The sequence below is a fragment of the Harpegnathos saltator genome, unplaced genomic scaffold (assembly GCF_003227715.2).
Source record: "Harpegnathos saltator strain DR-91 unplaced genomic scaffold, Hsal_v8.6 scaffold397, whole genome shotgun sequence".
NCBI lineage: Eukaryota > Metazoa > Arthropoda > Insecta > Hymenoptera > Formicidae > Harpegnathos > Harpegnathos saltator.
The window spans coordinates 155,838-170,770 of NW_020230202.1; the positions used below are offsets into that span (position 1 = coordinate 155,838).

At 44.7% G+C, this 14,933-nt stretch overlaps 1 protein-coding gene across 1 annotated transcript; it reads right to left on the reverse strand.

Annotated features, from left to right (window-relative positions):
- Positions 1–2,430: 2,430 nt before the first annotated feature.
- On the reverse strand, positions 2,431–10,557 carry LOC105183597 (mucin-5AC). Its single transcript, XM_025300985.1, has 3 exons — positions 10,522–10,557; positions 4,418–6,668; positions 2,431–2,847 (listed from the first exon to the last, which is right to left on the reverse strand). Exons 1-3 carry the CDS (start codon positions 10,546–10,548, stop codon positions 2,477–2,479), a joined length of 2,649 nt encoding a protein of 882 aa, XP_025156770.1. The 5' UTR covers positions 10,549–10,557; the 3' UTR covers positions 2,431–2,476.
- Positions 10,558–14,933: the final 4,376 nt, after the last annotated feature.

The following is a 14,933-nucleotide window of genomic DNA, read 5'->3' on the forward strand; positions in this document are numbered from 1 at the left end:
TCCGTCGAAAAGAGCTAGCGTATGGAACAGTTTATGTATTAGGTTGATGCAAAAATAATTGCGGTTTTTACATATCTAGTATATAAAGACGCATATATCAATTGAAAATTTTTATTTATTAATCAAAATAAGGACCATTGGCCTGCACCCATTTCTCTCAACGGGAAACAACCTCTCAAGTTGTTTTACGTGGGTCCGCTTTAATAATGATTTTTAAGTTATTATCGTCTATAACCGAAGGACGTCCACGACCCTCCTCCCTTCGAGGCTTTCGTTTCCGTCGCGAAATTTTTGGAACCAGTGTTGAGCTTTACGTTCATTAATTGACTCTTCGCCAAAAACAAATTTGATATTTCGAGCAGTTTCTGTTGTTTTACGTCCCTATTGAAACTCGTGTAACAAAATCTCGCGAATTTGTTCCTTTCCCGTGACTAATTTGAAAGGTTATATTCAACAAACTAAAGAATGAAAACAATAGACGTAAGCTGAAATCAGTAGTGCCAATTTCATTGTTTATGTATCACATGACTGTAACGGAAGATAACGGTAACTAGAAAAATCGGCGCCAAACTTAAAATGATAACAACCGCAATTATTTTTGCACCAGCCTAATAATTAAATTATGGCTTATCATTTTCTCCGAAGAGAAGATGTCGTGTGCATCAAAGAGATTTCAAGCGACACGCATAGACGTCTACATATCATGAGTGATGTCATACTTCCTAGTAATTGCAGCATGTCGTGCAGCATTCTCCTCTCACGATGCTTTGGCCGATTTATTGGGTTGTTTGGAAAGTAATTTCGATTTTTTCAAATAGATAGTTGCCTTTTTAAGCAGTTAACCTCATTCTACACCAGAAAATCATTTTACATTCTTACAACGCACATTTCAAGCTTCATTAAGAAAAAATTGTTTTGGAATCTATCAAGCTGTTTTTGTTTGGCGTTGTATCAAAAATGGAAAACCAACATGAGCATTTTCGCCACATTTTGCTTTTTTATTAACGTAAAGGCAGAAATGCAGCGCAGCAAGCAAGAAGAAAATTGTGTGCCATGTATAGAGAGGATGTATTGACTGAATTGGCCAGTGTCAAAATTAGTTTTCGAAATTTTGTTCTGGGAATTTCGACCTCAAAGATGCATCACGTTCTGGAAGGCCAGCTGAGGTTGATGAAGACCAAATAAAGGCATTGGTGGACGCAAATCGTCATTTAACAACACGAGAAATTGCTGAGAGATTGAATTTATCGAATTCGACCATGCACGAGCGTTCGAAACAATTTGGTTTCGTTTCAAAGCCCAATATTTGGATTCCACGTTTTCAAAGAAAGATATTTGATTCGTTGCTCTACCATCTGCGATTTGCTGTTGAAACATGAGGAAAACGATCTATTTCTGAGGCGACTCATAACTGGAGATGAAAAGTGGATTAAGTACAACAATATTAAACGCAAAAGATCATGAAGCAAATATGATGGATCAGCTCAAAGCACATCGAAAGCTGATATTTATCAAAAGAAGATGATGTTCTTTGTTTGGTGGGATTAAAAAGAAATGGTTTTTTTGAGCTGCTATCAAACAACCAAACGATTGATTCGAATGTGTATTGTCATCAACTGGACAAAATGAATGATTCCATCTAGCAGAAGAGGTCAGTATTGGCAAACAGAAAAGGTGTTGTGTTTCACATCATGACAACGCCAGACCTCACATAAATTTAATGACTCGTCAGAAGCTGTCAGCACTTGGATGGGATTTGTTACCGCATCCACCATATTCCTGATCTGGCATCATCCGATTATCATTTGTTTCAGTCACTGCAAAATTCTTTGGAGAATGGTAAAAATTTCGATTGAAATAAAGGTGTCAAAAACCATTTAATTCATAGTTTTTTACCAATAAGGACCAGAAGTTCTACGTGGAATCATGTTATTATCTCAAAGATAGCAAAAGTTTGTTAGAACAAAGTGGGGTTAATACTTAATAGAATAAAACTATTCTTCCTATTAAAATTATCGTCTTTCATTTTTATGCGAGAAACCGAAATTACTTTCCAAACAACCTAATATTTGCGGGAATTAATCGAGCGTACCGAGGGGATTATCGACGAAACACAGTTGCGTCTTTAAACTAGAATAATTTAAGTAAAAGCGAAAATTCGCTCGCATACTAACCGAGACGCGGAAACAGGTTTGATTTTAACATTTCACCACTTGCTCCTCCCCTTCCTTTCGGTAATTTGGAAACACGGAACATCGAATTACATTAATCAGTCAATTATATAACGAACAAGTAATCAAATATACGTTTTAAATATTGCGTCGGGCATCCGCGTAGATTGCGTCATCGCGAGGTGTCAAAGATTGCTGACCGTGCATGAAATGAACAATCGTGAAAAACAACAAGAAACAAGTAGAGGGGCGAAGAGGGGAGAAGAAAGATGTTAGGATTGCGTCGAGTAGTTCGGCGCGAAAAGTTACGGCACGGTGACCGGCAAGAACCTCGCCTTGTTGCCGGCTTTCGGCTCGAATCTCAGGTTCACCTTCTCGCTGTTGTCCTCGCCGACCTCGAGAAAGCTGTTCCAGTCCACCAGGAAGTAGAGGCCGCTTCTTGGCTTGGTCGGTAAAACGGGATCGGGCGCGCGTGTAGTACCGCCGAAGGATTCCTCCAGCGCCGCGAGATTCGCAGCTGCCGACGTCGACTCTGGCAACGGCGTGAGCGCGTCCGATATGTCCGAGGCGTCCTTTGCGGAATCTGCGGTGCTCGGGGTTATCGTCGTCGTGGTCGTCGTCGGGGTAGTTGTCGTAGTCGTCGTCGGGGTCGTTGTCGTGGGAACGTCTATAGGCTCTGTCGACAAGATGCACCGTGAGTTCCTTCTCGTTTCACGCGCTCTTATCGCGCCTCGTCATCATTTCGCGAGTGAGTGAGTGAGTAGACGAACGAATTCGTCACGCTTCATAGCGATCAAGCGGGAAAACGATCACGCAGGGCGTTTAAAAGATATTCGATAAAGTTGGCCGGGCAAATAGATCGGACGTCGCGGAAATCGAAATCCGCTGGCTACGAGAGCGAAAGGCTATCTCGCATTGCGCTGGGGAACGTTAGAAACGGTTGCTGCTTTTAAGGGGAAAATCAGAAGTCGATGACGCACGAATATCGCGCCAATAGGACAATCGCCAGATAACGAGGGACAATCGAGAATGCGACGGATGAGTTGTGCTTCTTCGACCGGCAGGCACCGGCAGAGCGCCTTTTTATCGTCGCGTTTTTCCTCGTCTTTGCACGCGCGTTCATTCCGTTCCGTCGCGGTCATTCGCACTGAAGTGAAGTAGATAACGTAAATATTTCTCTCGTACTGCAATCGGTACGGACGACGATGGGATCGTCCGAGCAGTGTAGCGCGAACCGGTTTGCGTGCAGTCGCGTGCGTTCGCTGTTTTCACATGCAACATTTATGACGCGCACTTAGCATTTCGAGGGCAAGGAACGCGACATGAAAGTTGCACATCTAGCCGGTGTTAATGCATGCGGCCGAGAGAGAGAGAGAGAGAGAGAGAGAGAGAGAGAGAGAAAGAGAGAGAGAAAAAGTTCGCAGACAAAAAATCTCCTCCGGAGGATCGCCGCCTAAATAAATCGCCTGGTGAAACGCGTCGCATCTCCGATTCTGTTCGACTTTGCCTGAAACGCCTGCGGGATTTCGAATTTCGCAATGCGATTTCGACTGATTGCGCAACCCTCCTTCGATCTTTGAAGAAAGTGGAAACGCTACTGCGGGAAGCTGCCTCAAAGCTTTACATAATGTCATGGCTAAATCTCGTTGTCGAGTTATGCGATCGAACGTGAGCGTCGCATCATTGATGTTGTACGTTTAAAATTGCTTGAGATGTACGATGGCTTCGATCTCGTTGGAATCGGCAGACTGATTAATTAAGACTACTAATTGAGAGACCTACTAGAGAGCTACTATTGACTGATGAGCGATGTGTTAAGTAATCGTTCATTGATTCGTCTACTTTTGCGGTACTCCGCTATTCGCAAATTTGTCTTATTCGCTTGTCGTAATCTAAATTTGTACACGCGTTTTGACCAACGCTCGAAAGTAAGGTACCAAGCGAATATCGAAGTAAAAGCGAAAGGGACGCAGCCAGAGATCATGCTAAGAGGGAAGAAGCGAAAGACACAAACGGAGAATACACTGAGAGACTGAGAGACAGAACTACGACAGAAAGAGAGAGAAAGAGAGGAGTGTTTAGTAGAACGAGGTCTAAGTCCCGGAATAAGTCCATTTAATCCGGTGATGGCTTCATCCTATTCCCCATGAAGGTTAGCATGCGCTTGATCCTTTCCAGACCCTGCATGATCCTGCCAACCCAGGTTTCCGAAGTGCCCAAAACGGAAATCATGAATCTCTTTATACCGGTAGTAGCGGGCGTCGTTGACGTCGTTGGTGCAGCAGTGCTCGCGCTGTCGCCGGGTCTATCCGGGCTCTGTTGCCTCTTCACTTCGTTCTTCACGTCTTCGTTGTAGATCCTAACAATCTCCTCGAGACTCAGCGGATCCGGGCCGTCCTTGAGGCTCTTCGTAGTTGCTAGCAAGTCGTTGGCTACCTTTCGTACGTCCTTGACGCTCGCTTTCCCCTCCTGCACCAATCTGACTGTGTCCAGCAGCTCGTTGATCTTCATCTTCTGCCCTTCGTCCTTCAGTTGCACCTCGTGCGGCTTGAACACGTGGTACGGAGTCGTTTTCGGAGGCTCCAACTCCTCCATCTTTGGCGTCGTTGTCTTCGGTGTCCTGCGTGAAATGAGGCCGATGTTCTCCAAGATTTGTCTCATGTTGCTCGGAACGGCCTCGATCAACGACGGCCGTTCCGTCGACGTGGCCGTCGGCATGGCTTTGCGCTGTCGCTTATCGACACCAAGACCGAACCTGGCCAGGAACTCTTTCATTTCCTCGTCCTTGATCTTGGACGTTGGCAGGGGTTTGAAGTTGGTGTAGGAGTTGGTGTTCACGGTCGGTTTCGGCGTGGTCGTCGTGGTCGTTGCCGCCGAGTTTGATGTGTATAGGCCGAATCGTTGAAACAGCAACTGTACGTCGGGTGTCAGGTTGTTCATTCCCAACCCGATCTCCGAGACCGGGTTCTCGAAGGTGTTCTGGGCGGCTATCGACGGCGAGTCGGGCACCACGGCCGTCAGGCCGGAAGCCGTGGTGTGGAAGAAGCCGTTAGTGCCGGGAATCTGGAACTTGGCTTCGAGACTTTCCTGGTTCTTCCCAAACACCTCCTCCACGTTTGTAGTGTTTTCCGGCCGAAGTCCGATCGACGCGAGTAGGTCCATCACCTCCGGCCGCATTGTCGTACTGGTCGTCGTTGTGATCCTGCGGAATCCTCCAGAGTTGAAGTTGTAGGTAGAGTTGTATTTGGATTTCTCCGAGATGGAAGAAGGAGGATACGAGGAAGAAGTGAAGGTTGAGACAGGTGTCACGTAGATGGAAGTCGTCAGTTGCTCGCTGTCCGCCATTGGTGTTCTGCCAGAAGTTACCTTGGACAGTTTCGCGGCGTCCTCAGCTGTGCTCGTCGTCGTCGCGGCGTCTTCCGATGATATCTTGACTGTCGGTAGAAACGACGGTTTTTCACGAGTCCTTTCGAAGTACGCGGCTCTCGACGTCGTCGTGCTTTTCTGAGTAGTTGTGCTCGGTGGTGCGTTATAACGCCATTGATCGGAAGACAGGATATTCTGCTGGAAGCCGTTGGGCCGGGTCGTTGTTTGCAGATCGAACTCTCTCGACACACCTCGCATACTCGTCTCTACGATTGTTCGCTCGGTCGCGCTCGTACTGTACACGATGAAAATGTCCTCGTCCTTGCTCGAGGGGGACGTCTGGAAGACCGGTTGTTTCGTCGTCGTTATCGGTTTCCTCACAACCTGCTTCTGCAGATTCTCAAGATTGAAGGTGAATTTGATCGGCGACGAATCGTACTTGAGGGTTTCCTTCAGCGGTAGCTTCGTCTGCACTTCCGAGTACGTATCCTTGTGGTTCTTGTACCGCGTTTTCGTGTGCGGGCTCTCCTTCGGAGAGGTCTTTTCCGCCGCATGCGTCACCACAAGGTTGTCCAGAGGCTGTTTATTGCGTAACGTCTCCTGCGTCGACGTGGACGTGGACGTGGACGTCGACGCCGACGCTGACGTCGTAGTCGTAGCCGGCGTCGACGTCGTAGTCGTAGTCGTAGTCGACGTACTCGCGGACGTGGACGTGGACGTGGATGACGATGACTGCAGCAGTATCTCGCTTTTCCATTTCTCGAGGTCCTGTAAACTGAAGGAAGAATCCGTGACTAGTTTAACTATCGGCGGCCTCGTGTACAATTCCTTGATGTTCCCCTTTGCGTCTCCGGCGTTATAAGGCAAGACCACCATTAATGCTTTCTGGTAGATTTTCCTCGCTTGCTCGACCGTCTCCTTATTTCGGTACGCCTCGACATCCTTGGACGTGATGTTAAAGAGAATATCGACGATCTCATGCCTGCTGAGCCGCGGCAGGCTCGGATCTTTCTGAATCAATCTTTCGACCTCGTCGACCGTTCGGTTGATCGAGTTCTCGACCTCGTATCTTGACGGAAGTTCATCGCAATGACCTAAGCCGAGAACGAGCAGCAGACAGAATAGCGCAATCTGCGGAAACAATAATTATCCCGATTAGGCGACTCACGTCAGTTGAGCGAACGCGACTCTAGAAACCGATTAACTACTATTGTATCGTTAGGTAACCTCAACACAATCTCCGCGATCGGTAAGCATGCCGTATACGAAATTTTCTTCGCAATCATTTGCAATTAAACCAACAATACTAACCATGGCATTTGATTTAATCGCATGTATTAGGTTGAATTTATTTGGTTGTATGAGGTTGAGTTAGTTTTGGTCCCTAGCAATAGATGGCTTTAGTAACAAATTAATGGTTAGTACGAATATTCGAAAATCTGGCAACACTGAAAGATTTGACATTTCTCAATGACATATGACAGTTTGCGCGCTATTGTTACTGATAGTTTCATTGTTTATCCGCGTCTAAAATGGATAGTACAAACTAGCATTTTCGACATTCATTACTTTTTTTTGTTTGATTTAAAAAAATCGGCAACTGAAGCTTATGAAATGCTTGTTACAACTTAAGGTGATCAAGCTCCATATCGTATTCCAACTGTAAATTTTGGTTTCAACGATTCAAAGGTGGTGATCTTGATTTGAGTGACAAAGAACGTACTGGTTAAGCAAAAGAATAGAAGAATCTGAATCGCAAGCATTATTGAATGAAAACACCGCTCAAACGGAAAAACAATTGGCTGAATAACTCAACGTCGATAAATCAAGTTCTAAACGCCTACATGCCATAGGAAAAATTCAAAAGGAAAGCAAATGGATTCCACATGAATTGAATGAAAGTGTCATTGCAAATTGTTTGAATATTGCCATGCTTTGCTTGCCAGACGCAAAAAAAGGAGTTTTTTGCAGCGAATTATAAGCGGAGATGAAAGGTGGATTTATTTTGATAATCCAAAGCGAGAAAAATCATGGGTTGATCCAGGACAATCATCAACATCGACACCAAAACGGCACGTTCACAGTCACAAAGATTACTCTATATTTGGTAGGATATGGAAGATGTGGTGTACTATGAGCTTCTAAAAAACCGAACGAAACAGTTACGGGGGAGCGATATTGGCAACAATTGAACAAATTGAGTGATGAATTGATGCGAAAAGGCCAGCGATAGCCAGCAATAGACGCAAAGTGATTCTTTTGCACGATAATGCTCGTCCACATGTTGCTTCAATCGTTAAACAAACATTGTTAGAGCTCGAATGGGAAATCTTTTCGCATCCAGCGTATTCTCCAGATCCAACACCTGATCTGATTATCATCTATTCCGCTCGATGCAACACACTTTGGCAGATACACACTTCAATAATTACGAGGATGTGCAAAAATGGGTGTCTGATTGGATTACTTTGAAAGACAAAACGTCGCGGAAGCGCTATGTTGCCAGAAAGATGAGTAAACGTCACAGCTAATGACGGGAAATATTTCGATCTACGTAAATTTAACCACTTCTTTAAAATAAAGACAAAAAATTTACAAAGTAAGATGCGAATTAATTCAATCTTCTAACAAGCCTTTGTTTCGAGATGCAGAAGATGAATGAAATGAAGAAATTGACTCTAAAAACCGATTAACTACTATCGTATTGTTAGGTAACCTCAACGCAATCTCCGCGATCGGAAAACATGCCGCACACGAAATTGTCTTCGCGATTATTTGCAATTGAACGTACGACCGATACTGACCATGTTTGCGTTTGATTTAACCGTACGCACATGCGATTGTTCCGAGACGCAGACGACTAATGAAGAAATCAAGGTGAGGCTCTCGCGCGCCTCACGGGATATCTTTATTTTCCAAGATTGTAATTTCTCAGGATTTACACCGCTGCTCTCCGCGCAACTTTGCGCAACCTTGTAAGCAATTTCCATTCGATCGTAATGAATCTCTCCTTGAGGGCGTTTTATGCATGTTCAGGTAGATCTAAATTGCAGCATGCTCGAGGTATGCCCTACATACGAGGAATTGTATCGAACTCGTTACTGATGCGCGTTGTTTATTCCAACGACGCGCGCGAGCGTCGTTACTCAACCGAGCGCCGAAGGAAAAGGCGACGAGAGGATCTATGTCAGTATACCTTCTTTTCATATTCATGAGCGAATCTCGTAAAAACAGCTTGGAGCGGACTCCCGGTGTCAAAGAGCGCGGGTTAGCTCATTCGCGTAATCCCGATCGTGTCGCAATTGCATCTCGCGCTGCTTATCGCCCGTTCCGTCTCGGTGGACGCGACGTCCACTTGCACGTCACGAGAATCGGTGCTTTCTTAACGTGCCGTGATTTCACGGTTCCTCGGCGAACCGTGATCCCTCGATGACGATCGCGTTGTTCGCGTCTTCGACGCGCCACGGAAGATGCGAACATCGCGCTCGCGAATGAAACGCGGATAAGCGATGAGTAGAAGGCGAACGGCAGAGGACGAAAGTCACTTTCGTCCTCTCGCGACGACGACGACGACGACGACGACGACGACGACGACGGCGGCGGCGGCGGATATTCGGCGGTTAAGTTGCTCGATTTTGCGTCTCCGCCGGGAAAGCCGAGCCTGCAATTTCCGCTCGTGATTACGACGCGTCGATGTGTGCCGTATAACACGAGGGGAAATCGGCGATTATCAGTCCGCACGATCCGAAGCACGCGGGTTGGTCGCGGCGATCGCATCCGCGACGGGAAATTCAATTCTCGCGACAAGTCTTCGCGCGGTAGGACGCGCTCGAGTGATAATTAGAATTAGAAGAAAAAAATATGCTTAACGAGCGCGCGGGCGCGCGCGCGCGCCCGCGCGCTCGCGGCAAAAACGTTTCGCTGGGCGGAAAGAACCCGGCAACTTTCACAACCCGATGTCGTGACGACGTTGAAAAGTATTCGTCCGATTTCGCGGCGAAAGATGTTCGTGATATTTGCGAATTCGCCAGATCGACGCCACATGCTAAAGGGCGCGATTGTTGACCGCGTGACCATAACGCACGCGCGACGAGTCTTGCGACGAGTCTTTTTTTTTCTGTCATCGAATAGCGCGCTTTGACGCGTATCAACTTCGATGAGATACTTTGACGATTCTTCACGAGCGTGACGGTGATTTTCCAGTTAGCTTGAAAGTCAATTTCAATTGATTAAAACGAACGTAAAGTTGTTTTAAAAGTCGATCGAGTTAACTTGAGGTCTAAAATTGATAGCATTTGCCTCTTACAGAAATGTATTACTGGCTGTAACAAAATGAGTAATAAAAATATTCGTACGAGTGATCAAATTACTTATTTTATCACTGGCCAATTTATTACAGCCAGTAAATAAATTTACTGTTACAGGTGTTAACCGATATTAATCACTTGACGATCACACTCGAGCAGCGTCTCCGAGATGCGATAAATAACAAGTCCAAGATCTTAAGAACGCGTGCGTCGTATTTAGCGTCTCACCACATTGATGATCTATAAAATCGCGCAATTCGCCGCGAGGAAGTACGGTCTCACTTGAAGGAGAGTTCGGAAAGTTACATTTATCGTCGTGCATCACGAGCCGCGCGTTATCGTATTTGACGCGCGGATGATGCGCGGGGTTCGCCGCGTCGAGCATTACGTCGACACGTTGTCCGTCTCCGTCGATGAAACATCCGCCGGGGATTTCGTTCTCGATCGTAACACTGTACACGGCGCGCGATCACTTTGGACGATTTCCGCGTGGCATGCGAGAAGAGAAGCGTGCGCCAGGCGCCAGGCGCCGCGCGGTAAAGACGAACGGCGACACGCGCCACGTGCAAATTCGTTCGCGTCCGCAAAAATCACTCGGCACACACCGTGCCGCCTCGCCAGCGGGAGAGAGAACGGCGCGCTCACCGTTGGAGAGTCGGTGACGCTCGAAAACTCACCATTACGCCGACCAATCGTCCGGACATGTAGTCGACAACTGACTGAACGACTGAGGCCTACTTTCGAACTCTCTCTCTATCTTACTCGCTTGATTCCCCTCTGACGCATGAACGCGCGCGCGCGCTGACTGCTCACCGCCGAGCGGACTGTTAAGGCTAAAACACACCGTGGCTTGGGAGCAATGAGGAGGAAATCTGACAGACGGATTGATATCGATACGCGTCAGCCTTTGATGGGGCACGTGGGGGTCGAGCTTCGACGCGGTAGACGCAGCGAGCAATCTATGATACCTGTGCGTACCTTGCGGTACTTTTCGCGTCTCGACTGTGACAAACGTACACGACCATTTATTTCGTTGAAAATATATATTTTCCATTTCTTTTTCGCTTTTATTCGTCTCACGAAAGACTTGCGCGATGCAATTTTATTCGCGCGTGAATTTTTCGATTTATTCGCTGCAGGGGGAATGCCGCGACATATATCGGTATTTACAGACTACTTGAGACCGCTGATGAGGAGGTGATTAGCGAAGGTTAAATTGCTACTAGCGGCTAACAACGGCGCTCGCTTACTCGTTGTCACGATAATTGCTACTATAATCCGCAGGGTGTAATTAAACGCGGCACGGTAATGGTAGCGGCGAGCGTGCGCGGGCAGAACACTAAACGACGTGGGAATTTGTAAAAGACGCACTTTCGCTCCGAGGACGCGACATATGCGTGGAGGTAAAAGCGACCAAAGTCGCATCGATTATATCGTTTAGGTACTGTTTGAACGTGACGTACGTTGACGACTAGCGTCGGCCGAAGCGACCGTTTCTCGCCTTAAAAGAGTCACGTAAAGATGCGCGCTCGGATAACTTTCCCGACAGCCGTCTCGTGATGCATGATCGAGTGTGTGAGATCGAGAGATATATTGATTTTTCAAGTTCAAGGGGAAGGAAAGTTCCGCTCGACCGGCGGAAACCAGGTCACCGATTCTTCGCGACGTGCGCGACACGCGCAAATCACAATTTGGAATGTTCGCTCGTGCCCGCTGCTTTGAGAAAGCTCGTCGAATTGTTTTCGGCGCGAGCGCGCGTCGATCGGAGTCGGTGATTGATATTGGCCGATTAACCTGATATTGGCCGATTAGGTCGCTCGTTCTCTCGTATTTTAAGTTTTGAGTGCGAGAAAAAAGATGCAATCAATATTCCTCTCCTGAGATTTCTGAATGATAAGTATCAGATTAGCAACAAAGTTATGTCGTTGTTCACGGATAGAGAGCTTTACTTGTCATTAAACATAACTAACTTCACTCCAAATCCTATGACCTTTATACCATTTGACCGCTGACACTTTAAGCTGTCTTTAAAAAAAGAGAAAACGTGCGTCATTCGGTAAAGGTTGTTTGTTCGGCATTGAGTTAAAAATGGAAGTTAAATGGAAAATGGAATTGGAGTTAAAAATGGAAAATTAAAACGAGCGTTTCCGCCATATTTTACTTTTTTTATTTCCAATAAGGAAAGAACGCTGTGCAAGCTCGTCAAAAGTTACGTGATGTATATAGTGAGGAATCCTTAATCCTTTCACTGTTAATGGGAAGTATACTCTCCACCTTTTCTTGATTCAATTTTGCGTTGTAAATCATATAATTTCGAAGAACTAATCCGGGATTTGAGTTTTCCAGATAACTGAATAGTTGTTCAACATACTCCAATAGATTTTTATACCCAATTATTCATTTGTGATTATTTATAACAAATCAAAGTTGAAAAATATGCTTTCTTTAAGGAAAAATCGATTCCTCGGAGAGTATTGAATGTAGAGGTCTTTCACCAAATATTTTTCTGATGTTGTACAAAAACATATATTTTCTTCAGTATCTTTTTGCAGGTTAGATTTTTTTGTATAAACAAATATTTCTACAAAAACGGCCGAAATTTGATTTTTTTGCACTTATTAACTCTATTTTCCTTATTTTTTTTCATTCTGTATCTCCATCTTATCCATACTATCAATATTATTTTACTTAAAAGATTCGTAGTCAGCGATTCGAAAAACCCATACATCATCAATAATAATCGGAATTTTTATCAATTTCGTACATTATAGTCGCCATATTGAATTTTGCAAATCTGACTTCAGATTCGTAATCAGCGACCCGAGAAATCCACACATCATCGATAATAATTGGAATTTTCATTAATTTTGTACATCATTCTGATGAGGTTATCAAAGACCAAAAGTTCTATGAGGCCGGAATCATGAAGATATCAAACAAATGGCTAAAAGTCATTGAATTAAACGAACAATATATTACGGAATAAAGTTTTTGCTTTGTACGAAAAAATCACTTCTTATTTACATAGAAAAAAAAATGACATGACTTTCTTGCCAGCCTAATAGTATTTGTGCGAGAACTCGCGTTCTCAACTATTACGCTTGAATGAAAACTCAACTGTCTCATATGCAACAGTTGTTATATGTTGTTGCTTTGTTTGGAGAGCTTACGCTCAAATTTCGGCGATACAATTCACAGAAAAATTTTTATTTTTGATTAGTACGGATGAGTTAAGGTTGGAAATTGGGATAAAGTCTTGTAACTTAATAGTAGAGACAATAAAATTCGAAACCTAAAAAAGTGTGGATTAGACCGTTGTGGAAATGTTTTACCAAAAATAAAATAGCAGTGTTTGACCTATCGTCTATTGGTACTACGACCTCATTCTTTCCTTGGAAATGGTGGCGGCTCATAGCGGAACGTAAAAGTAACGAATTGCTTAGCCGAGATACTTGTATTCAGCCAAGACTCAAACCTTATATAACCGAGACTCGCGCGGTCTTTGCACGGTACCGCTAAATGGCGCCAGGTACTCTGTTTGCTGTGTTTCACCTGGCTCGACGGATCGGCTATTATTGCAAAGTGTAATTGTAATCTCCGCTATGAGCCGCCACTGTTTTCACTAGCAAAAATCGAAGTCGTAGTATGATCCGGCGACAAGTCAGGCTTCGGAGCGCAACACGTCTTTTTTTAAACAAGAGGGCCATTAAAAAATTGTATTACATGGTAATAATCAAAAGCAACCATAAATTGCAATGAATATACAAACACGATCTACAAACCCCGCAGGATCTAGGCGTCCAGACAACAGCATGATGAAACATTGACGTCGAGCAAATTCCATTATGCGGTTTCCCAATTCCGTTTTCGTGCCAGATGCAAACTGAATTAGATAGCGGGATGAACTTTGACAAGGAATAGCAAATGCACATTAATGAGAAAATGTTGTTAACCCGAGAGCGTTAGCTCTGGTTAAGGTCTCCCACGGCAACGACGTCTGTGTATAATTACGCATCTCTCGTATCTCCGTTGTTTTCATAGAAGAAATCGCATTAACGCAATGATCCCCGCGGCAATTAAACTCTGATCTGGGACGGGCGTGTCGCGGATCGAAATGATTCGCTGCCTGCTCCTGGAGAGTCGCGCCTCGATTCATTCAATTATCGCGCTCTCGCCATCGCATCTCCGACGATTGCTCGACGAAAGCGCGAAATCGACTCGCTTCCGATGAGACGTTAAAATTCACGTGAGAACACCAGACGCCTCTCTAATGTAGCCTGATAGTCGGATAGCGGGATAGGAAGGGTCGTTTATAATTTTTCGTGTAATTTTCCGACTGCAGATGTCGAGTCATTTCGTTTTCTGATAGGAAATTCTCCCACTGGACAAGATGGCTACCTTCTGAAATTCAAGCGCACAAAAAAGTGCGATTGCACTGATATAAGTTTGATGTACCTGAAAATTATGTGTGAGAACTGCGTTGAAGCAACGTGAAGCAACAAAGAGAACAATGATTACAACTTAACGATAACTAATGCTTAACGATAACTAATAAGATAGGATAAGTCCGGGATAGATGGGCATAGAGGATAGATAGTCAATTGCTATCATTTTATTAATATATGCTAGGCGTCAGCGCTGGTCGGTCAGTTGTAAGTTGGATGTACCACGAGTAAGTGTGTCTCTTCCTGATGCACAAAAACACTGTTACTGCGAGTAAATAAATGAGTGAGTAATAAATTTGTGTTTCTATTAATCTCCAAAATGTTTCACACGTTGGAAAATGCCTTGTGAATATGGTTTATTTTGAGTTACAACATTAAACCTGGGCTTAAACGACTAAAAAAACATCGTATTTACATACTTAAGGGGGGGGCCTGGTTTAGAAAGTCCAAAAGATCGATTTTTTTCATTTGTGGCTTAATTGATAGTAGTACTCTTTGAAAATGTACATTTCAAATTTCAAAGCAATATCTCTTAAATTCTGGAAATTACAGCTCTGAGAAGCCGAGCGCGCAAAGTAACCAGATAACCAGGTCCGTCCCTTTTGTTCAGCTTTTCTTAAAAAATCGTTGGCCCGATAGATGGG

Coding starts and splice junctions, on each gene's coding strand:
- LOC105183597 (XM_025300985.1), bottom strand. CDS start 10,548: ATGTCCGGACGATTGGTCGGCGTAATG. Junction 6,669..10,521: donor GACGATTGGTCGGCGTAATG/GTGAGTTTTCGA, acceptor TTGTTTCCGCAG/ATTGCGCTATTCTGTCTGCT. Junction 2,848..4,417: donor AACGACGCCCGCTACTACCG/GTATAAAGAGAT, acceptor TCTTGTCGACAG/AGCCTATAGACGTTCCCACG.